General features: G+C 37.1%; 2 protein-coding genes across 5 annotated transcripts in view; one reads left to right on the forward strand and one right to left on the reverse strand.

Moving 5' to 3' along the window:
- Rabl3 (RAB, member of RAS oncogene family like 3) overlaps positions 1-14,955 on the reverse strand; it is a 49,561-nt gene extending 34,606 nt beyond the window's left edge. For all 3 annotated transcript variants that reach the window (XR_002821519.1, XM_023717656.1, XM_004633339.2), the window contains exons 1-3: positions 14,865-14,955; positions 11,370-11,461; positions 340-469 (exon numbers count right to left, since the gene is read on the reverse strand). Coding sequence is in view for 2 of the 3 variants with exons in the window: in XM_023717656.1 (XP_023573424.1) it covers positions 340-469; positions 11,370-11,461; positions 14,865-14,910 (268 nt within the window). In the remaining variant the exon portion in view is untranslated. The remainder of the gene's footprint in view (positions 1-339; positions 470-11,369; positions 11,462-14,864) is intronic.
- Positions 14,956-15,072: 117 nt separating this feature from the next.
- Positions 15,073-23,841, forward strand: part of Gtf2e1 (general transcription factor IIE subunit 1) — a 33,453-nt gene continuing 24,684 nt past the window's right edge. The window contains exons 1-3 of one of the 2 annotated variants that reach the window (XM_023717658.1): positions 15,073-15,209; positions 15,781-15,868; positions 19,777-20,254. In XM_023717658.1, the coding sequence (XP_023573426.1) occupies positions 19,807-20,254 (448 nt within the window). In that variant the 5' untranslated portion in view covers positions 15,073-15,209; positions 15,781-15,868; positions 19,777-19,806. The remainder of the gene's footprint in view (positions 15,210-15,780; positions 15,869-19,776; positions 20,255-23,841) is intronic. The other variant, XM_023717657.1, reaches the window with a different exon arrangement.

Below are 23,841 nucleotides of genomic sequence, written 5' to 3' on the forward strand. Positions count from 1 at the left end.
AGAAATAATTTTTCTAGTGTTTTTGGAAGTTTCATGTTTTATATCAAGTATACTCAAAATATAATGCAACAGCATTATATTATGATAACAGAAACATCTCAATAGTTTATAATAATAATAGAGAATATAAATAATACAGACCTAGACAAAGCAGATTTTTCTATCTTGAATCACATAGCTAGAATCTCAAAACATAAATTGGAATGTGATATACAAATTTAATAGAAAGTTATAGTATATTACCTTATGAACAAAATGAGATTAACATGCCATAGCATACCATATCAGATGATCTACACTTCTAGACCATAAAATGTGGTTGAAATAAAAATGGCTTACCATTTACAGAGTTATAAAACACCGTTCTTGTGCTTTTCACACTGCTGGCACTGCCCACAGAGCCTCCAACATCCCATAATTCTATATAATAGGTCTTTTCTTCTGGGGTTCCTTCTTTGTAGTCATGAACCTAACAAATCAATGAATTAGAATAATTATTATAGCCATTAAAACTCATCAGGATCCCCATTCAGTTCTATCACTGGGCATTCCAGCTCATACTAAGGCCTCTCATCATCCCCTTCTGTCCTTCCAAGCTTGCGCTCCTAACACTGCCACTCTAGTAACTATCGACCCTAGATCTTAGAGTTAATGGACCCAACTCCCTTTTACCATTCTTCCCTCTACTCCCAAGCCTCACTCTTTCCTAACTGAGCATAAATTCTCAGGATTCATTCTTAGCATCACTTCTTTCCCCCTTTCTCACATTGTTTTTATCTGACAAAATCTCAACCCTGGTTACAGCCACCTTTTACTCATTCCATGTTTACGAACCAATCAGCTATTGAACGTAGATTTCAGAAAAATACATATATAAGGTAACTGAATTCACTGTACATTCAAATGTACCTTCGGAGCTATCTTTCCATTGATTCTATACAAAGTTTTAGCAGCTGGGGACCATTTTAGGTAAGAGAAATCAATCCTGTACACTGTAAGAAAAGACACCACTATTTTGCTATATGGCACAGAAAACTGGTAATATGTAATCATGACAAATCAATAAAAACTTGATTTAAGTTCAACTTTATGCATTATGTTTAATAAAATGGAGAAATATAAACATTTTATCAAGAATTTTAAGCATAACAATATAAACAAGTAATATACAATATGACAAAGCATACATTATCAGTTGTTATAAAAAAGTGCAGCCACTCCCACAAACTTCCTGATTCTGCATTCCTTCCTGCCCCAAACAAATGAGGCATGGTGTTTCTGTATAAGCCTATAAACCATTATCTTCTCACTGACCAAACTGTTTTATTTATTTACTGGTATCGCTTCTATTAAACTAAGAGTAGGGAACATATGTTATTCATCTTTGTAACCCTGGAAAGTAGCATAATAGAGCATGCTAGATGAATAAATAAGTGAATAAATTTAGAGTATCTTTTCTCCAAGGCTTTTTAATATTCATTTTATTAGCTTACTGAATTCCAATTCTAAAGACAGCTTTGAGAACAAACTAAATCAGAACCAATGGGAATTCCATTAAAAAACAGAGATTTCTACACTATACCTGAAATTTCTGGGATGAGGCTCAAAAGTCTATATGGTCTTTAATTAGGCCTGGAAAATATGGAAGTACACCACTATTTTCTATAAAGGTATTTCAATGGTCTAACATTGTCTCCCCTAAAAGGACATAATTCCTTTGAGAATTCTGACCAGGTAATATAATTCCTAGGAGAACTACCCTACCCTCAATTAAACTGAGGGCCTTCTATCAAGCTACATTCCCAATCCTGGTTTTTAGTTATTTTGAGACAGTGTTTCATTACGTGGCTAACTTGCTGAGCCTAGGCTGAACTTGTGATCCTGCTGCCTTAGCCGTCCAGAGTCCTCGGATTAGAGACCTGGGCCACTGTGCCAGGCTGGGAGCACACCTTCTTAAAGCCATTTACCAAGTCTGCTGCCAGTACCTTTTGAGATACACACACTCCCAAGCCATATTGATTCATTCATCTGTACTCTCCATAACAAAATAGCTTCCTGAACCAAATCTTTTCATGGCTTTCTCTAGAATTGGAAGAGAAGATATTTTCCTTCTTTTCTAATTTGCTCAATTAATACTGGCTAAATTTATTTATTTTATTAGTATAGTACAAGCTTGCAGTACATAATGATTACATTCATTATGGGGAGTTGATACATGTATATTATATATTTTAATTCGAAGTTTAATTTAATTCATATGGAGTGAGTCTTACGAATTTAAAATCAGTAGCTTATAGTTTGTTGCTATGACATTACATGGGTGAGTAATCTCCAAGGAAAAGCTCAACATTATTAAAAAAAAAAATTGCTCTTGACACAGTAAAATACCTGGGTACTACCCAAGCTATAAGACTTATGCTTAAATCCAGTCATTAAGAATGATATGAAAGCCAATAAAGACCTCACAGCTAACAGGACAGGGTTTGCTCAATGGGAAGTACCAGTATGGGCTGATTATTAAGTGGAAAAGAGCAACACAGTCTACAGTGCTACTGCCACTTTGGGGCCTTCTCATTTATTCACCTCTATTTGATATACTTCGTTTCTCATACAAAGTCTGGTACTCGTAAGATAAACAATATCTGTACTGAATGAACATGTGAATGAAAGAAGGCATAGTACTACTAACTGCCTCTTTCCAATAATTTCTCTCTTGCCTTCAGTCATGATCATGTATTTTACTTAAAAAAATTTCCTTTCACTTTATACCTGTTTCTCCTTTGTTTAATGTCTAAACTTCATGAAGGAGTTATTTGAACTTTTTATTTCTTCTCTGATCACTTCACTTGGTTTCTGCCAATTTCTAAACCACCATATCCATGTATTTTTTTTCTTTAGTCTTTACATCTATATAGCATTTCATACTAAAAAGCAATCTCTCCTCCATGAAATTCCTGTCTCTCATTTGCTCTTGTTTATCACCTTGGCTATCTTCTACCTTCTGATTAATCTTTCTCCAACCCCTCTTTCACCTCATCTCTGTAACTCCAAACTGCTCAGTCTTCTTTTTCTAAATTTTCTTTAAAACCTCATTTAGGGCCGGCCAAATAGTTTGGTGGACTGAAGCACCGGCAAGCAGGCTCAGGGCCGGGGTTCAATCCCAGGGCCTGCTTGCCAGCCCTGCCCCCGGATGCACTGAGATGGCAATTGAGACTGGGCGTGGTGGTACATGCCTGGAATCCCAGCGCTTGGGAGGCTGTAAACAGGCGGATCACTACAAGTCTGATCTAATGGTGAAATCCTGACACCCTGTAGATCCTTCCCTAAAAAAATACAAAAGAAACAACCAGACAAACAAAACCTCATTTATTCCTGGATATGGTGTTGTAATCCTTTAATCCCAGCTCCATGGAAGGATGAGGCAGGAGGATTATAAATCCAAACCCTGCATAATCCTGTCTCAAAATTAAAAAAAAAAAAAAAATAGGAGAATATGGCAGAGTTTGATCTCCAGTACCACACACTATACACAAACAAAGGCTGGGAGTGTACATCAGTGATAGAGTGTTCACCTAGCACATGTGATATCCTGGGTTCAATCCCAAATCTGCCAAAACAAGATATCTCATTCACAGTGACATGTGGTATGGTGGTATAAGTCTGTAGTTCCCCTGTTTGGAAGGCTGAAGTAAGATGATCACTTGAGCCTGGGAGTTCCATACCAGCCTAGGAAACACAGTGAGACCTTATTTCCTAAAACCAAACCAAATCATGTCAAACCAAATGAAACCAAATCAAACCAAGCCAAACTCCCAAGCCAAACAAAACAATGAAAGCCTCATGGCTCAGCTGGTTCAGGATTATCTCCAGAATTCTCTCTTGAGCTTTACTACCTCATCTCTAAATGTTTTTTGCACAGCTTCAATTAGAGAAGCTCATAGATATCCCTTTTTATCAAGTACAAAACTGAAGTTAGTATTTTTTCCCTCTTTCACCCTTTGGGAATAGTTCATTCACCCAGTTGGCCAGGTTGCCCATTCAGTCATGGGCATTTGGTAGAATTTACAAGCTTCATACACAGGTCCCTTTCCTTAGAACTGGTATATTGTTTATTTTCTAGACTACTGCTGTGCCACAGAACAGTGGTGGCGAACCTATGTATTTGGTACAGGGTCTATAGGGTCTCACTATGTGAGTCAGAATCATAGTGATTCTCCTGTTTTCAGCCTCCCCAGCACGGGGATTACAGGCATGCACCTCCACACCTGGACTTAGTGGCTGGCTCACAGTGCTAGGGGGTGGGGCTGGTGCAACATGTACTGCTAGGGATTGAACCCCAGTCCTGCTTAGTCTACTGAGCTATCTTGCCATCTCTTAGGCAGTTTGCATCATTAAAAGCTCTAAAAGGTTTCCCATCACTGCCAAAGAATTTTTTGCAGTGATATAAATGTGGATCCAATATGGTAACTATCAGTAATGTATGACTCCTGAACAAGTGAAATGTGGCTCATCCAACCAACAAACTACATTTTTATTTTTAGTCAATTCAAATTTAAATTGCCATACAAGCTGGCAATAGTGGCACATGACGATAATCCCAGCACTAACACAGGAGGACTGCATTGAATTTAAGGTCAGCCTGGGTTATAAAGTGAGTCCCAGACCAGTTTGGAATATATGGTGAGAACCTATACTAGTGGTAGCGAACCTACCATATGCGTGCAACAGCAGGCTATTTGTTATCAATGAAAGTGCTAAAAGGCTCATCACTGTGCCTATACCAACTTTACACAAGATATATAAGCAGTATGTACTGTGAAGTTGTACAAAATCCCCAAACAAACAAACAAGGGGATCAAGAGATGAATAGACGGGGGAGGGAAAGAAAGGACGAGGGATGAAAAAAAAAAAAAAAGAATCAAAATGTACTTATGTATATGCACCAACACCCTGCAAAGAATGTAAACATTATGGACTATACACATGTACTAAAAAAATAAAATTTAAAGACAATTACTATACAAGACTAGTGGTCACTTTACTGAACATAAGAACTTTTTTTTTTTTTTTAATACTGTTGTGGAATAAGAGATAGTGATCAAGAATACAGGCCCTTAAACCAGCAACATGACCTTGGACAAGTCACATAATCCCCTGTGCCTCAACTTCTTCATGTATCAAATAGGGACATTAGCAGTATCAGTCTTGGAGGGTTGCTTTAGGAATTAATTTATATATAAATGAGTTCCTAGCCAAAGTAAGCACTAAAAGATGCTAGCTATCATCATTGTCACTTTAAAGATCATTAACAAACATAAACCTTGTGCCATCTACTAGATCCATCTCATATTCTTAGTGAGGATAAGGACTATGCCTCTTTTTATTTCCCTCCAGTGCTTTGTACATTGTTATTCTATCCAAAGAGGAACTCAATAAATATTGATTGCATGCAAAGTATAAATTAGAAAGTTAAAATCCCATGAAAGTGAATTAAAAATGACAAATCAATTTCCTTATTCATAATTTGTGAAAGGATTAAACTTTGAAAGTCTTGTTTTCATAATTAGGAGTGATCATATGCTTACAGTATTCCCTTAGACTTGTGATAACAAAATTAAAGACAAGAATGAATGAATAACACAAAATAAAACTTTTCTCTTTAGTTATGAATATTTCTGCACTGAATACTTAATCCAAAATGTTAACAATTATTGAGTACCTATGTTCAACTCATTAGCTTTACCTAGAATTTGAAATTAAACAATTACCTTATTACCTCTAGTTTTAGTTGACTCTGAATAAATATGAAATGAACTAATGAGCCAACTGGCTCTTAATAGTTTTGAAAAGTGGGTATTCATGAATCTATATTAATACTGGAGATTTCTTCTCCCAGGTCTCAGTAACACAGAAACTATAATTGCAATATAAAAGACACCATAGAAAATAGCTTCCAGGTTATTCAGGTAAGCTCTAATGACTTTTCTTCTACAGAGAAGAACTGCTAGTTTTATAATAATGATCAAAGTGATTTAGATGTCTATGACAACTTTGAGATTATAGTTTAAGAAAGCCTTTTTTTGTTACTTAAGAAAAACATTTTTTTTTCAAAGATGGAAGACAGCAATTCACCAGCCCAAGATTCAATGAACAGAAATAAAAGCAAGGTCATTTTTAGTTTTAAATGCTCATTCTTTTACAATAATGCAATTCAAATAAGACTGACTTTAAAGGAATCAATTATTACTACAATCATTCCAATAAAATCAGTGACATTGTTATACAATGTTTGTTTTAAGGCTACTATAGCTTTTACTCTTGTCTCCTCTTGGGCATTTTTATGCCTTCCCCAGAATTTCTGAAACTATGTTAGAAGTTCAAACATCTGCAGTCCAGCATAAAGGACAATACCTAGGAAACTCCAAGTTTACCTTTTCCAAAATCAGGGTTACAAAAGGGAACTGTTACTGTTACTTCTACAACTTGGCCAGAGTCTGGAGAAATATTACAGCTTATGTGTAGATGTCCTGCCAAGCCTCATACCTTCATAGGTGGGGCTTTTGATAGATACTGTATCTAGGGTGTGGGACACTAGGACTAAGGGTGTATAGTAGTGGATTAGTCCACAGAATTGTTTAGCATAGGTCTATGTATGGATAATGGGAAGGACCACCCTGTGTGTAGGTGGCACAAACCAGTAAGTTTGTAGCCCGAGTAGAATAAAAGAGTAAGAGATTTGATGCTGCTGTTCTGTTGCCTCCCATCTACTTTGCCACAGACTCCTTCTCCTTTGCAATGTCTCTCTAGGATGCTCCCCTGCCTTAGAGGCACAGGACTACAGATAGAAACCTCTACAAACTGTGAGCTAAAATAAACCTTTCTTCCTTTAACTTGTGAGTATCAGACATTTTGTCCCAGCAACAAGAAACTAAGATATGAACTAACTAATTTCATGTTGGCCTGCTCTTTGGTACTTACACAAGGTATTAACTGTGGACACAGTCAAGTCTCCACTCATGTACAGGTGGCTGCTGAGATAAAAGTTTCTTTTGAAATTGCTACCAGTAATAAATAATTTTATATACCTGTTAGTCTCAGCTATCACACATATTGGGACTTTAACTAGTCTTTCATATATATTTTTTGATGGTCTCTTATATTATTGTCTCTAAATTATTTTCTGTTTTATCTAGTTATCATCATTCAATCCTCAATTTTCTTTCTTTCTTTCTCTCTCTCTCTTTTTTTTTTTTTGTATTTTAGGGAAGGGTCTAAAGGGTGTTCAGGGTCTCACTACTAGATAGGACTCATAGTGATCTGCCTGTTTACAGCCTCCCAAGAGCTGGGATTACAGGTGCACGCCACCACGCCCAGTCTCAATTGCCATCTCAGTGTGCCCCGGGGATGGAGCCAGCACGGCAGGCCTGGGGATCAAATCCCCGGCCCTTGTGCCTGCTTGCAGGCACTTTAATCTGCTGAGCTATTTGGCTGGCCCTCAATTTTCTTTCTACAAAGAGTTCCACCTTTCTCATAAAATCTGACTCCATGTCTATAAAATTTTAATATATCTTATTCTCAACCTGATTGTATTAACCAATGCCTACCTCTACTCTAAATATACACTCATGCTTCTCCGATAGATGCTGCTCACACTTTAAACATTCTAATTACTTTCAAATTGTGAAATAAGAAATGCCTTACTTACTTTGTAAAAGCTATTTCCAGTGTATTATTCTTCTACCCTTAATAGTATAAGAAACTTATGTTCTTTATAGGTTCTGGCACATATTCCTTCTCTCTCTTCTTGCCATAGAGTTAATACCTAGTAGCGTTGTATTAACATCTGATTTTTAAGTCTTGCACATCTCTGCTCTAAGTCCTATGATTGGCCATTTTTATTTCCACGAGGCAAATGGATTCTACATGCTACCCACTATTCCTTAAACTTCTGTTCACCTCTATCAGAATTTCAGATACTTCTTCAAATCCATCTTTCAGGCATAACATATCCAACTCTGAGGAAGAATATATGGGGGCAGCACCAAGAATCAAACTAAAACATAAAAGCTGTCAGACTGGTCACTGAACACAAATCACCTATATCTTGCTTACAGGACACATTCCATAAATATAAAGACACAGGAAATATGAAAATCAGATGACTGAAATAAGATGTACGGTATGAGAATGAAGTTGGTTTAACTATTTTGATATTACAAAAGACACACTTCACAGTACAATGTACTACAAGATGCAGAGAGGGACATAATAAAATGTTAAGTCCTTCAGGAAGTTTAAGCAGCATTAAATTAGCATATACCTAATTATATAATGTAACATATTGAAAAAGAAAGAAATAAAAAACAAAATTTATATGTAAGAGATTTTAGTATTTATTTGTTAATAACTAATGGAATAGGCAGGCAAAATCCACAATAGAGATACAAGAATGAACAACATGATTAACAGCCTTGACTCAATTGACACTTTTTTTTTTTTTTTTTCTTACTATTTTAGCATGGGGTCTACAGGATCTACAGGATCTCACTACATAGACTGGACTCATAGTGATCCTCCGGTGTTCAGGCTCCCAAGAGCTGGGATTACAGGCACGTGCCACCATGACGTCTCAATCACTGTCTTAGCGTGTCCCTGGGGCAGGGCCTGCACTTCACTCTGGGGGGTTAAACCCAGCCTCCAAGTCTGTCTAAGCAGGCACTTTAACCTGCTGAGCTATTTGGCTGGTCTTTCAATTAACATACTTTGAACACTGCACCCAACTATTATAGAATAAGCTCCCCTTTCATGTGTGCATGAAGTATTTACCAAAATCAGCTATAAAATAGGACATAGAGAAAATCTCAAAAAAATTAAAAGATGAAATCTTAACAGCATCTGTTCTTTGAGCACAACGAAAATAAGCTAGAAAGGAATAATTAAAAGATAATCAACATTGCCAAGTATTTGGAATTGAAGGATAGTAAATAACACGTCAATTAAATCACAATAAAAATTACACAATATTTTTACTGAAAGAAAATGAACAAAATGTCATTGATACAGTAAAGACAGTGACTAGCCAGAATTTTTTTTGTACCGAGAGTCAAACTCAGGACCTTGCCCTTGCCAGGCAGACAGTTATGTCACTGAGCTCTATCTCCACTGCTAAACATTTTAAAGCTTCAGAACTCTAAAGCAAAACCTGAAAGAAATCAATGAAGCAAGCACTTATTTCATTACATTAAAAAAATAAAAAAGACAACCAATTAAACCCAAGAAAGCTTGGGCATTATGAAGATAAGAGGACGCATCAGTGAAATACAAAACAAACATATAATATAGAAAACCTTCAAAGCCAGAAACTGGTTTTTGACAGCTTTCTAGCAAGACTTACGAAGAAAACAACAAATAAAGCAAAAAATTACACAGACAAGAAAGAAAAAACAAAATGCTCTCGTAAGATGTACAGTAACAGTCTTACTGTTCAAATGCCTTATTGAAAAACAATAAAAAATGAGAACACATTTTTGACCATTTACCTAAAGTGGATAAATTGTTTTAAAAACATAAATCACCAAAATTGACAGAAGAAACACATTTTCACATTTTATTTAACGTTATTTAAATATTTCAGGGCCAAGGAGATGGCTCAGTAGAATAAGTGCTTCCCTGGCAAGCGCAAGAGCCTGAGTTCAATCCCTGGTTCCGCAAAATAAATAAATAAATAAATAAAAATAAATTAAAAAAATAAATAAAAATTTCCCATGTAAAAAGTCTTAAGTCCAGATAGTTTCATTTGTGAAGTCAAATATATAAGGAGAAATACTCTGATACAATCAGAGAACACATAGAGATCATATTTACCAAGTCATTTTATAAGACTTGCATAAGCCTGATACCAAAATCCCATAAGGAAAAGGTAAGAAAGGAAATTAGTAGGGCAATCTTTCCCATATATTTACATGAAAATATCTGAAAAAAATATTAGCAAATTGAATCTAATGATACATGAAAAGACTAGAACATCAAGATCAGTAAAAGGTTGCTTTAACATTAATATATCAATCAATATAATTTACTTAATATAATAAAGTAGGAAAATCATGACTATCAAGAAAATGCAGGGCTGGCCAAATAGCTCAGGGGATTAAAACGCCTGCCAGCAGGCGCAGGGGCCAGGATCTGATCCCCAGCCCTATTGCCGGCCCGGGCCCAGGGCACGCTGAGATAGAGAATGAGACTGGGCGTGGTGGCGCGCGCCTGTAATCCCAGCACTTGGGAGGCTATAAACAGGTGGATCACTATGAGTTTGATCTAGTAGTGAGACCCTGGACATCCCGTAGACCCTTCCCTAATGAAAATGAAAAGAAAAAAAAGAAAATGCAACTGATAAAATTCAATACTGATTCATGATACAAACTCATTTTCAATAGAAATGAATTTATTTAATCTAGTAAAATGTAACTACAAAATATCCTACAGCAAACACCTTGCTCAATGGCTTATATTACAGAAGATATAAATAGTTTTGAATTATAAAACATACAATGAGATAATCAACAGCAATATAAGTTAGAGCCTATGAAACACCAACTTCAAAGAACAGAAGGAAAACAATTGTCAATCCAGTTAATGACCATTTTTTCCCTATTTATTTTTTACATCAAAGATGAGAGACATGACAATAGATGATAGGTTTGATCAGAACTAGCTGAGAATAGCAAAGCCAACAATGTCTGTGAAGATATTTGTTTCAGTGAGAACTGTATCCACTCCCTAAGTGGAAGATGGAAGAAATGACTTAGAAATTAGGTTCAGGGGCCGGGGAGATGGCTCAGTGGAATAAGTGCTTCCCTGGCAAGCTTAACAGCCTGAGTTAAATCCCCGGTTCTGCCAAAAAAAAAAAAAAAAAAAAAAAAAAAAAAAAAAAAAAAAGGAGAAATAAGGTTCAAGAAGCTTCTGAATTTATGCTACATTTTTGGCCAGAAGTTGGCAGTCTTAGTGGTACAAGCTTAGGTAGGAATATTTACAGAGCATGTTAAGTAAACTGATACTGTATATAGCACAATAATTAAAACAAGTCTGTAGAATCAGGCTAACTAGGTTTAGCTTTTGACTTTGCTTTGTATAAATTGAGTGAATGTGGTCAAGTTATTTCTCTATGCTTCAGCTTCTACAATTATAAATTATAGTTTAAAATGGTTTAAGCTAAAATATGTAAAACATTCGTACATGGCATATAGTAGAAGCTTAATAAATTCTAGTTATCACTATTTAATCTTGACTATAGTACTATAATTTGGTCATGTAGTTTGAAGCAATTATCTTTAATAAGACTATTGAAAAACTAAATTATATGAGACACATACTCTGACATCCACTGAGCAGCCCACAGTCCATGATGGATTTCCCAGCACTTGATTCTGGCAAAGAAGATGAACTAGTGAAGATTTTCCGACACCTGTGAAAGAGATAAGAATTTGGGTCATATATTTATTATGGTATCATATAAGACTGAAAATGTGTAGGAATAATGGCTGTTTAAAGGCTGTGTACAGTATACTACAAACTTCACTGAATAAAAAGATGGTTCAGAGCAGTGATTCTCTCAAATTTAGCATCAGAATCAGAAGGCCTGTTAAAATACGGAATGCTGAACCCTGCTCCAATTTTTTGACTTTGTAGATCTATTAGGGGGATCTATGATTTTGTACTTTCACTATGTCCTCTGTGTGATACTGATGCTCCTAGTCCAGGGGTCTTCCTTGGAAAAACAGTGGTCTTCAGTAATTTTATATTACTTAATTCCTTTCTTTTTCAGTGACTTAATCTATTTAGCATACTTTATAATCATAGAATAACTAATCTTAGTGGTAATCCCTCTATCCTGTATATCCAAACAGATATCTCTTCCATAGCACTGTTAGATTGCACCTCAATGCTGTCCGTGATAGCACTCACCATAGTCAGACACACCACTCCTCCCATACAGTGATTTTTTTAAAAAGCAACTAACCACTTGGCCCTTGGATAAAAAGAATTCTACTCTCTTTTCTACATGATGGCTTTTTACTTTGAGGCAACCTCTTATCTCCTTTTAGATCTCTTGGGCTCAGACAATCTAATTATTAATGCTGAAGGATCTAATTGGAGGTCTGTATGAGGAGGCAAAGCAATGAACTTTCTTGTATATCCATATGTGCAGCCACTCACTCATCTGACATCACTTTGGCCTCCTGCCTCCTATGTGCTGAGATTATAGGAGTGTGCTACCAGGTGAGGCTTATCTGGGTAAATATCTTCATGCAGTCATATTGTATAGATCTTCATGAATTAACTGTTTTGGGACATAAGTTTTAGACAACACTGGATGGCACAGTTGAAGTGCTAGGAAATAGTGGCTATTCATTTCTTTAAGAATTTTTGGAGGTTCCGATTCTATATTTCCACCTTGTAAACTAAGGTATATCAAAAGACTGTACAGTAATTGCTTTGGGGAAGAAGGCCCAACATAATCAAATATATGTCAGTTCCAAATATAGGTGGTCATTTTAAGCTCATCCCTATTTCTGCAAGAACAAAGACAAAAGAGTATGTCTATGTTAGTGAGAATTTCCAAATTCTTCACCAAATTATCAAATATCTCTCTAGCATACAAAACAAACCTTTAAATCTCAATCCTCTATATATTTGTTGTTGGTCCACTAAGGAGGCCCAAGGGAGACTTTTGAGGGTGAGGTCTCAAGGTTAAAATTACATGTGCAAGACATCAGCCACAACAGCAAACAGCATAGAGTACAGCAGAACACAAGAGTTGTCTGAATTTTTATGTAGAATTCTTATACAGGTTATTATCTCATATTTACATTCTTACATAGTACCATAACCAGCACATATGTGCTTACCCATGCTAAGTCATGGTCACATATGAATATCCCGCTATGCACCTGTGCTAGACAAGCCAGGTCTCAGGTGTCCTGAGGCTCCCCTGAACTGTGAAGCAGTCTGACTGGTTTCCCACATTTGTGAAAGCCTCAAAATTTCACAAAAGAAATTGCTTCCTACAAAAACAAACTGTGAAACTTAAATATAAAGGCAGATAAAAGTGTAAAAAAATATAATTTAATCTGTCAAGTAGCAAATCATTGTTAAAAAAGAAATTGGTAACAAGGCTACAATTGACTTTGTATATATAGCCTAACAGTGAATGTGTAGTAAGATCAATCACTTTTCTGGTGAGCGCAGCTGCATCTTGTTTTATAATAAGCATAATGGGGAGGGGGCTTACTAAGAGCCTGGACACTTTCCCTCATTTAGTACAGCCACCAATTCTACCAGTTAATACACTTTTTTTTTTTCCATTTTAGTCCCAGGGATTGAACACGGGGCCTTTGCACTGAGTTACATTAGTAGTGTCCCCCACCCCTTTTTTAAAAATTTTTTTAAGACAGGCTGAACTCAAATTTATAATCCTCCTGCTTCCATTCCCAGAGTACTGGGATTATAGGCCAGCTTGCCCAGCTTGATTCTACAGTTATAACCCTAGCACCTAATACAGTCCTGCTGAAACATAAAAAGTCAACTAGTTCCTATACTATTTTGTGGCTGTTAAATACACTAGAAAAGAGAATCAAAATGAACATCTATTCTACAGATCATGAAGAACTGTATTAGCTCTGGATTCTACTTTTAAATTGTACCTGGTGCTACTTTTGCTAAGGCCCTTTAAGTCACCATTACTCTTTTATCTGTAAAACTGAGTGATTTTATTAAACTGACTTCAGCTACATGGTGGAAGAAATGAAGGTGACATAAATTAGAATTTTGCTCACAAAATTGCATAGTGCAATTTTTACAATATTAAGTAATACTTTCTGTAAGATACACTGTAATGCAAATCAACTTCAGCAACAGGAAAAATCCTTAATTTTCCTTTCCTCATTTCAATTTTATACACTTTAAAGTTGAGTTTAAACTTTTGGGAACTTATTCTCTTTACCTCCAACACGTGGCACAGTGTCTTTGATGACAGGACAAATTCAAAGATCAATTCCAGAAAACTTGTCAATAAATGGTTAGCATTTATTCAGGTACTAACGGAGAACTGGAGTAGAGATGGAAGCGGGAACGAAAAGGACCATGAGGTGGAAGCGGGAATACAGACTTCTGCAAATGTCCAAGATGCCCAAAAATTAACATTTAAATGGGCTCAGTTGGGCTTAATTTCTCTTTTCCTTACAATGTAGCACATAAGTTTTTGATTAAATGAGAACATAGAAGCAAGGAACCCTGGACCACCACTTAAAACATTTCATTGCAAAACACAGCTTAATATTTAAGTCCATGGACTTTGGGTTTAAACTAGTCTTATTATTCACATCTCTCTGCCTCACTTTTCTCATCTGTAAAACGGATTTACAGGTCTGATCTCCGAGTTAATATATGCAAAGCCCTTGTCTGCGGCATTCTTTGTTGATTTAAGGGAAAAAAATCTTGAAAGGCACAGTCCTACTAACTTCTGCATGCTTACCACGAGTCCCAAAACAATGTTCAAAGCCCGCACACTTTTAAACAGTAAAGCAACTGACAATATACTCTAGGTTGGGGTCACTCTCAGATTGACTGCGAAGCCCGCGAAGGCTGAAAAAGGTCATTTAAGTACTCAGCGTCCCTCTTCCTCGCGATGCTGCCACTTTGTCAAAGGGAGCAAAGTCCTCTGGGAAGTGTAGTCTTTAAACCTTGAAAGGTACTTTGGTTATGGAGTAAAGAGCCTGGAAGTTTGAGGCGGGGAGAGTGGAAGAGCAGTGAAAGGTGTAGAGTGTTGGCTAACTCAGTAGTGCCGGGAGGTGGATTAGGTCACTCACCTGAGTCTCCCAACACCAGTACCTTTACCCGATCCAGGGACGCCATCTTGCCATTGCCTCCTCCCGGTTACCACCTATTCCGGGATTTTACACCAATCAGAGAGCGGTATGGAGCACAGCATCTTCAATCTCATTGGCCATTCGGAGCTCGACCATCTTGATTGACGGCTTCACTTCGCTGATTGGTCCGTCTGGTTAAAGGGAAAGGGTGGGTTCCAAGGCTGGTCGCAAAAATAAGGCGTTTTCTTTGTCGCACGGGTGGCGTGGGCTCCTGTAAGCCGGTAGTTGAGGTGCTGAGGGAAGCTGTAGTGGGGGATTGTTCCTGCATTCGCTTCGTAAACTTCGGTAAACCTTATTCCTTGTTCTCAGTTCCCTAGCCTGGCGTCCTATTTCATGGTTTGTGCTCTCCGCGCCTCTTTCCTTAATCCCACCTCTACCCGCCCTCTTGCCTTGGTCCTCCAAAGAATCATTGACCCCGGAGCGGCCGGTGTGCGACCACGGGTAGGACAAACTGGCTGCGCGGTGTGTGGCCCCGGACCCATCTGAGAGAGTCTATGGGAGCGTGAGGTGTCGGGGTCTGGAGTGGGGAGAACGGAACACTGCTGATCGCAGCTCGGGCGGCGCGGTTCGTGCCTCTTTTTTGTGTGAAAGTGGAACGTGCAGTGAAACACCGCCTGTACGCCTGTATTGTAACAGAAAAAAATGCAGCCAGCTGTGTAGAATCCAGGCTCATCCAGAAATAAAGCAGTAATATACTGAAATAATCGAATTAAACGCCTTGCATCTACTCATTTTTCCTTTATTCTCCTTCCCGCAGTCAGCATTTTTTTAAAATCAAATTTTGTTGAGTTACCTCCTGCTTAAAGCCACAGTAGGATTAAAAAGAGAGTGGCTTACAGCTTTCTTTTTCTATTAGGGAAGCAGGAGTGGCAAGTGAATGGGGAAGTTAGCAGGATGGGAATGTTGGAAGAACACGTGGCTGGAAGATGTATTGAAAGTTTTTTGTAAGTACTTGATTAGCAGTGCCAGATACTTGAGCTTCCTTGGCGATCAAGGTGAAGGCCCTGGTCTTAAAGGTAGACAGGGAAAAAGTACAAGAATGGGACCGAGTATGCTACCAGGAGGAAAGGCCTAGGTGAAGAAACGTCGTCTGAGACTTTAAGGATGGATAGGATAAAGGGGCTTGGACCTAGCTCTGGAAGCTGAACGGAAGAAAGCATAGTGGCTCATGCAGTTGAGAGTATGTTGGTGTCTCTAGGCATTGGACTGACAGGGGAGCAGAACTTAATTCTTTTCAAATTTATTTTTCTGTGTGCCTGGTATTTGTATGATTAGAGTACCTGTGGGTATGGACTGGCTAGTCGGGTAGGTGAGTTTGTGTGATGACTAATAGATATAAAGAGAAATAAGGAATGAGGCTGGGCATGGTGTCACAGGCCTATAATCCCTGCACTCACGAGGCAGACGCAGGGGAAATCCCTGTGAATTGGGCTTAATGGTAGCTTCAACAACAGCCTAAACTGTGTAGTGAGACCCTGTCACGCAAAAAAAAAAAAAAAAAGGAAAGAAGTGAGGACTATTAGAGATCACACACTCAAATCTCCAGAAACCAACCAAATGCCTTCCCTAAGTGTTATTTCTAGTTTTCAGAAGGAGCTGTAAGTTGAAATCATGCAAACCTAGATTTTTCTTGACAGTAAATTCACATAATATGTAGAACATTTTTCAGATGACAAAATGTGTATTGCCTGCCTTTTAGACTTCTGCCTTAAGTACATTAAGAAATCTAGAGACCGAATAAGCAGATTCAGCATGAGTGGGGAAGGGAAGGTAGGTAGAGGAGATAAGGTGATTAGAGAGAGGATTTCAGACAAGATCGGGCGTGTTCAGGGTGGTAGGGCCATAGACAGGATTTCAAAATGTAGATTTTGAAACAGGCACAGTTTGACCTCATTCTTCAGGTCCAGTTTTATTTGTTCAGTGACCTGCTAGGTATTTTCAGAGGAATATGATAGTTACTTTCTCAAAGATAGACTTCTAAAAGTGAATGCCTCATTTCTTCCAAAGATACTCTAAAAGTGCTACCCATTTTGTAGTACATTTTTCTTTTTGGTTACAGTGTCTGGAAGGTAGTCCATGCATCAACTGTATGAAAAATACACTTTATTACTTTTTATATATGAAGAAATAGAGGCTGAGGGTTTTCTGGGGTCACACTAAAAGAAATGGCTTAGCAATGCCGTGTCTCAAAATAAAGGGGAGATATTAGATAGATATGTAGCTCAGTGTGAAGGTCTTGGATTCAATCCCCAGTACCACTAACCTCCTCCCTAAAACAAGTATAACTGGGATTCAAAGCCCTAGATTTTTGGATTACAGAGTTCTTATGTCACTCCCTTACTGTAATCTTCAGCGCTCCTTAAGGTGTTTTAGACTCAGGCTAACCCTCTCCAGGTAGGATATATACTAGCAGGGTTTTTAATATCTAGGGACAAAGATTGTCTAGAAAGGTCAAGACTTTTGCTTCATATAGAGGCATCTAAGAAAGCTTTTAAAATTGGTATCTGGCCCTCTCAGATCAACTGAAACAGAACATCTGAAAATAGGGGCCAGGATTGGTATTAGATGATTCTGCTATACAGCCATGATTGTGAACCATTGATCTGCTGCACTGAATATGTTGGAGGAGAGGGGAAAAAAAAAACAATAATAGGACATAATACTGAAGATACAGGTTATATTGATATTTGCCTTTTATTTGGTCTTTGGGCATTTCTGAAGCCATTTATTGTATTCTGCTGCCTGATACATGTGTAAAACAACAACAAAACAACTGAGTTTAAGTGCAATGTACAGATTAACTGGGACAGGAGAGCAAAATGGGGTTAGTAGCATGTTATGGTTCTTTTAGTATGGAATACAGGTATCCTTAATGCCTGGGGAGCTGGAAAGGATCTAGGATGGCTGGTTTGAATCTAGATGTTACTTTGTTTTTTCTTCTTGTATATAGTTCCATCTGAGTATTTATATACAAAGTATGTATTTTGTTGTAACTGACTTTCCCTTTATTTCTTTTATTATAGGTAGACCCAAAATAGATATATAGCTTGGTTACACAGGAATTTTTTATGGTATAGTACAGTGCTTATAAAAATATTTCTTATAGAAAAGAGCATTAAATCTGATATTGTATCCACTGATCTCAATGTAAAGTTTCAGTTAAAACTAGTTTTAATGACAGAACATTATCTTCATTGAATAATTAGGTGGGGTTCTCTTGTTAAAAATGTCTCTACTCCTAGGACAATTTCACTAGATGCAGTCTGAATAGCCTGGCCATTTGTACTTTAGAATGTCTTAAATTGATAAGGGAAGTTGTCCTTGCCCTTCCTTTACACTTTATATACATTTTCAGTTATTAATTACAACATCCCCATTATCCTTATTTTGTAGAGGATAAATTTTTAAATGACTTAGAAGTGCTTTAAAGGATTTGGTCAGACTGCACAGCTGTCAAAACACAAGAAACATATGCCAGTTTGAGCTTTGCAGGGATAGCTTTTGGGCCATGCCATGGAAATTAGGCATGCATAGCTTCTGCTTTGTCCTATAAAGAATCCAGTATTTAAGGATATTGTGGGGCCAGCCAAATAGTTCAGCAGATTAAAGCACCTGCAAGCAGGCACAGGGGCCTGGGGTTTGATCCCTAGGCCTGCCTTGCCAGCCCCAGCCCTGGGCGTGCTGAGACTGCAATCAAGACTGGGCATGGTGGCGCACCTGTAATCCAGCTCTTGGGAGGCTGTAAATAGGCGGATCAGTACAAATCCAATCTAGTAGTTAGATTTCCCTAAAATACAAAATAATAATAATAAATTTTTTTTAAAAAAACTATTGTGCACTAGTACCACCACCTCTATGCTGTCTTTTAAAACAACTAGATGTTGTTTACTTAATTGTAAGATTTAACATTTTAAGGTTGGTAAAACTGTGGCTCTAAGTGTTCATTTCTTTCAGATTTACAGCAGTTAATGATTTTGTCAAAAATCACAACTGCTGATTGCTTATGGTTTCTTGATTGTTATGATCTTACTGTAAAAGCATGACCCTTTGAAACATCCTGAAGTGGGTAGAAAAGTTTTACTGAAGAAAGCAAATATAAACACTTTAAAGATACTCTTAACTGTTGGGTTTTTCAGGAGGGTTTCCAGTATTCTAGAGAACATTGAGAATCACTAGACCTGGTAGTGTGAGTATAATCCCAACACTGGGAGGCTGAGGCAAGAGGGTTGCAAGTTTGAAACTAGCCTTTGCAACCTAGCGACTTAGTGAGACGATCTCAAAGTGAAAAGTGAAAGAAAGGGGCAGGTGGTATAGCTCAATATGAAGGCACTAGATTCAATCTCGAGTACTGGGGAGAAAAACTGTCTCTTTCTGTGTTTTTTTTTTTTTTTTTTTTTTTTCTGAAATAAAGTTGGCTTAGTATAATGTTATATAGTAATATATGTAACAATATAATGTGTAACATGTTATAAATAAGCTATTTTTGAGTCAGGTACACTGTCATTCGTGGAACTAACCATATAAGAAATATATTCAGGGACCGGGGAGATAGCTTAGGGCCTGAATTCAATCCCCAGTTCTGCAAAAAAAAAAAAAAAAAAAAAAAGAAAATGAAATATATTCACTTTTTTAAGTATAATCTTTGATTTATAGGTTTTTTTATGTAGAAGAAAACCCTGTTTTTCCCTATAAAATGTAGATATTAGAAGTCTTTTAAAACAATGCTTGGATTCCTTGGTGGCATTCCAAGAATAGTGTAGCTACTAGTTACTAGTAACATGTTAATTATTCTAGATTTAAAATAATTATAATGTTCTCATGCCTACTAATTTTTTTTTTTTTTCTAATTTAGTATCTATAAAGTCAAAATTGGCTGCTAAGGATGGCAGACCCAGATGTCCTCACTGAGGTTCCAGCGGCATTGAAGAGGTTAGCCAAGTATGTGATCCGGGGTTTTTATGGCATTGAGCACGTGTTGGCCTTGGACATCTTGATTCGGAACTCCTGTGTGAAAGAGGAGGATATGTTGGAGCTACTCAAGTTTGATCGGAAGCAACTTCGATCAGTTTTGAATAATTTAAAAGGAGACAAATTCATTAAATGCAGGATGAGAGTAGAGACTGCTGCAGATGGGAAAACCACTCGCCATAACTATTACTTTATCAATTATCGTACTCTTGTTAATGTGGTAAAATATAAACTAGACCACATGAGAAGGAGGATTGAGACGGATGAGAGAGATTCCACCAACCGGGCTTCCTTCAAATGTCCTGTCTGTTGTAGTACTTTCACAGACCTAGAAGCTAATCAGCTCTTTGATCCCATGACAGGTAAGCCTTAATCAAGTAAATAAGATGTAAACCCATTTTCTTAAATTGATTCATCTATTTTTTAAGCCAGGCATGTACATGTTAAAAGTGAATGGATTGGTGGAATCAGCACTGACCTGGTTGTTCGTGATTACAGAAGGTTTTGCAAAGACTTTCTCCTTCACAAGGGAATAGACTAATTGAGGGGATTTTCTACCCATGGCTTTCCTGCTTCTGTCCCTACCCTCACTCATTTACTACCACAGCCTATCTGAAGGATTGGCTTCTAACACTCTGAGGCTATTCTAACTTTACTTTTGACTTCTTTCAGCAAATATTTGAACACCTATTTGTGTCATTCTTTACAGATCAGATAGTTACAATACAATTATATATGCAAATACTTTTTTTTTTGACCAGCTCAACCCACCTTGAGGGTGGGGCTGGCACAGCATGTGGTGCCAGGGATTGAACTGTGGTCCTCTGCACCTGCATAAGTTTGCCTAAGCAGGCGCTTTAGACTGCTGAGCTCTCTCTCAAGCCCAGTACTTTGTTAGTTGAAGTAAGAAGTGCTCTTAGGGGTAGGCCAGATATTTTAGAGGACTAAAGTGCCTGCTTAGGCAGAGCATAGCAGGGGTTTGATCCCCCACGTGCTTTGCCGCCCCCACCCCTGGGGTGCACTGAGAGGCAATTGAGACTGAGCATGGTGGTGCACACCTGTAATTCCAGTGCTTGGGAGGCTGAAAATGGGAGAAACACTACGAGCCCGATCTACGTAGTAAGACCCTGTAGACCCTGTACCAAATACATAAAATAAAAAAAAGTGCTATCAGGAGTGTATAATTAGGACACATAATCTGGATTTAGGGAAGGCCTCTGGGAGAAGTAACAAGGGAAACCTAAGGGATAAATAAGAATTACTCAGATAAAATAAGTGTTGAGCCCTTTCCAAATCAACTAATTGATATTTACTGCCTTTTAGCCATGCACTAATGGAAGAGAGTTTCAACAGCATGTATAATTCACCTCATTTAACACATACTTTAGTTCTGAGGGGTATATTCTTATCAATACAATTTATATAAAATATATTTTCCGAAAATATAATATGTCTAACATTAACATGAGAAACTTTAAAGTGCTGGGTTGTAGAGTTATTTTGTCTTGTTTTTAAACTAGATAAAGAACAGTAGTTAATTACCCAATTCAATTTTGCCTTATTTTCTAGAAGTAAAAGTCTATAGAAGGACTCAGTGCTGTTAAATTAGACCATCCTTTTGTTACGGTGAAATTTGAGAGTATAAATTTAAAGTTTTTGATATTTAATTGATATTTAATAATTTTTAGCTTATAATTTTACATTGAAAAATCTAATCTGAATTTTTACAGAAAAATGTTTTTAAAATTACATATTTGCATACGTGATTCATTTTCTAATTTTTATATGATATATACAGTATATTTTAAAGAATTTTTTTAAAGTATAAAGTAACCCCTATATCAATTTAGATTATTAACAAAAAGAGTAATTGAGCCTATAACTTTTACTTTGTCCTTATTTTTCTATGATGCATTTATTTAAAATGAAAAAACTCAAAGCATTGTCATTTTGTTATTAAATATTTGTTTGTACTTGTTTACCTTAAAAGTCTTAATTAGGAGGGATCTTGGCTTTAAAAAAAATCTTAACCATCTTGGTTATAATTACTTAGAGTTCTCTATGAAGTAGGAAGATTGCAGAATATATCTAATTCTTTCACAAGAGAGGTCTTGTGATTTTTATCATTTACTCTAACAGATTTCTTACAGAGCTGTGGGTTTTGGTTTTGTGATTCTCTGCAGATGTTGGTGTTACGATGGTCCTGTCTTCATCCCTCTTGACTGTAGTGGCAGGTGTTATCAAGTTCCTCAGAGAGGATAATCTGAAGTAATGTGCTTCTACTACATTTATTCATCATTTGAGTCTTAATTTCGTGAAACTTTCTAAAATAGGGTGAATCCACTACTGTATTTCATTATTGGAGACTGATCTAAGGCGCTCTTACAATTTTGCCTATGATTAGTGCTTAAATGAAACTAGCAGTGATTAACAGCTTGTAAAAGAGCTGGCCTGATAGCCAGATACAGTCAGAGTTATTTGAATTAGATGGTTGAGATAGGGAAAAGGAGACATGAAAATGATTGTTTGGAAAGAAAGCTAAGAGGCACCTGCAGTCATACCATCCTAGACACAATCTTGTCTGAAAGAGAGCTCCATGGTGAAATATGTGTTGTTGTCATCAGTCTAAAAGACAAATGTATTTCTAATATGAGGGGTATGGTCTGTATGAAGGTAGAAAGGAATGTTGGAGAGCAAGAAAACATCACTTAACTTGATGTTATCCAGATGAAAGCCTGTTCAGCCTGTATTCATATGTTCGGTTGGCAGTTCTTTCCCCCCCGTAAAGCTTGAATTACCATGATTGAAAATTTGAAATCACTAGGGACCCTAATTCTGAGAATGAACCTGTCTTTTGATTTTTGATTTAGCCTTTATTGGACTTTCCTTGAAAGACAAAATGTGCTAATTTGTTATTGGGCCCAGTCTACATACTTAGTTCTGCTGCTTTAGAGTTTTTTTATTATTGTTTTTGTTTTACCTATTAACAACCCTTGATATTTGCCATTGATCTGTACATCATCTTTAGAAATCTACAGTATTTCTCTTCTGTCCTCTTTTACTTGGTTTCTATTTCTCCTTTGTGAAGATGTGAAATAAATATTTGGTATGTGTAGCAGGGAGGTGGAAGGTTTCTCTGTGCTATCTAAATTAGTAGACTACAGTTTTTACTCTAACCTCAGTCCTCTATAAACCTATATTTCCCGGTTGCTATTGGAATATGATGTTATTTCTGAACATGTATCTGACCAAAGGATGGGGATAACTGCTGGTCTGTACTTTTTTATTCCTTTTTAAACAGATCTAAGGTTAAACTGGTTTATTTTTACCATTAGGGAACATTCAAGAATTAAATGTGAAGCCTTCTGATAAAAAGTTCTTAAGTCTGTGGGCAGCTTTTTATCACTAGAAGAACAGTGGGGCCTCCATGAGCTTCCTGCACAGCACTTGCCAGTTTTGGGCTCCAGGTTCTGAGCTCTGCACAGATTGTTTTAGCAGTGTTAATTGATGTACAGGCCAGTGATCTATTTCAGTTTACAGCTTGTCAGTTTTCTCTGTACTTGCCTTTCCAATTTTGCCTCTGGTGTTCACTCTCTTTAAATAGACTTAGCATTTCTATTTTAGCAGCCCAGCCATGGGTGATTTAGTTAATGGCACTTCTAAGTTAAATCCAGCAACATGTCATATTTTCTTTGTAGGTGTTAAGGTTAAATGAGATGGAAATAGCTTTATATTTTCCATTTTTAATTTAAAATTATACAGCCATAAATCAGAAAATGCGCAAAAACAAAAGTCACCCACAAAACCAGCATGAATAGCTTGTGATCTCTTTGTTTCATAATGTACTGGGGATGGGGATTTGGCTCAGCGGTAGAATGCTTGCCTGGCAAGCTAGAAGCCCTGGGTTCGGTCCTCAGCACCAAAAACAAAAAATAAACCTCCCCTAAAA

The sequence above is a fragment of the Octodon degus genome, unplaced genomic scaffold (assembly GCF_000260255.1).
Source record: "Octodon degus isolate 3935 unplaced genomic scaffold, OctDeg1.0 scaffold00053, whole genome shotgun sequence".
Taxonomy (NCBI): domain Eukaryota; kingdom Metazoa; phylum Chordata; class Mammalia; order Rodentia; family Octodontidae; genus Octodon; species Octodon degus.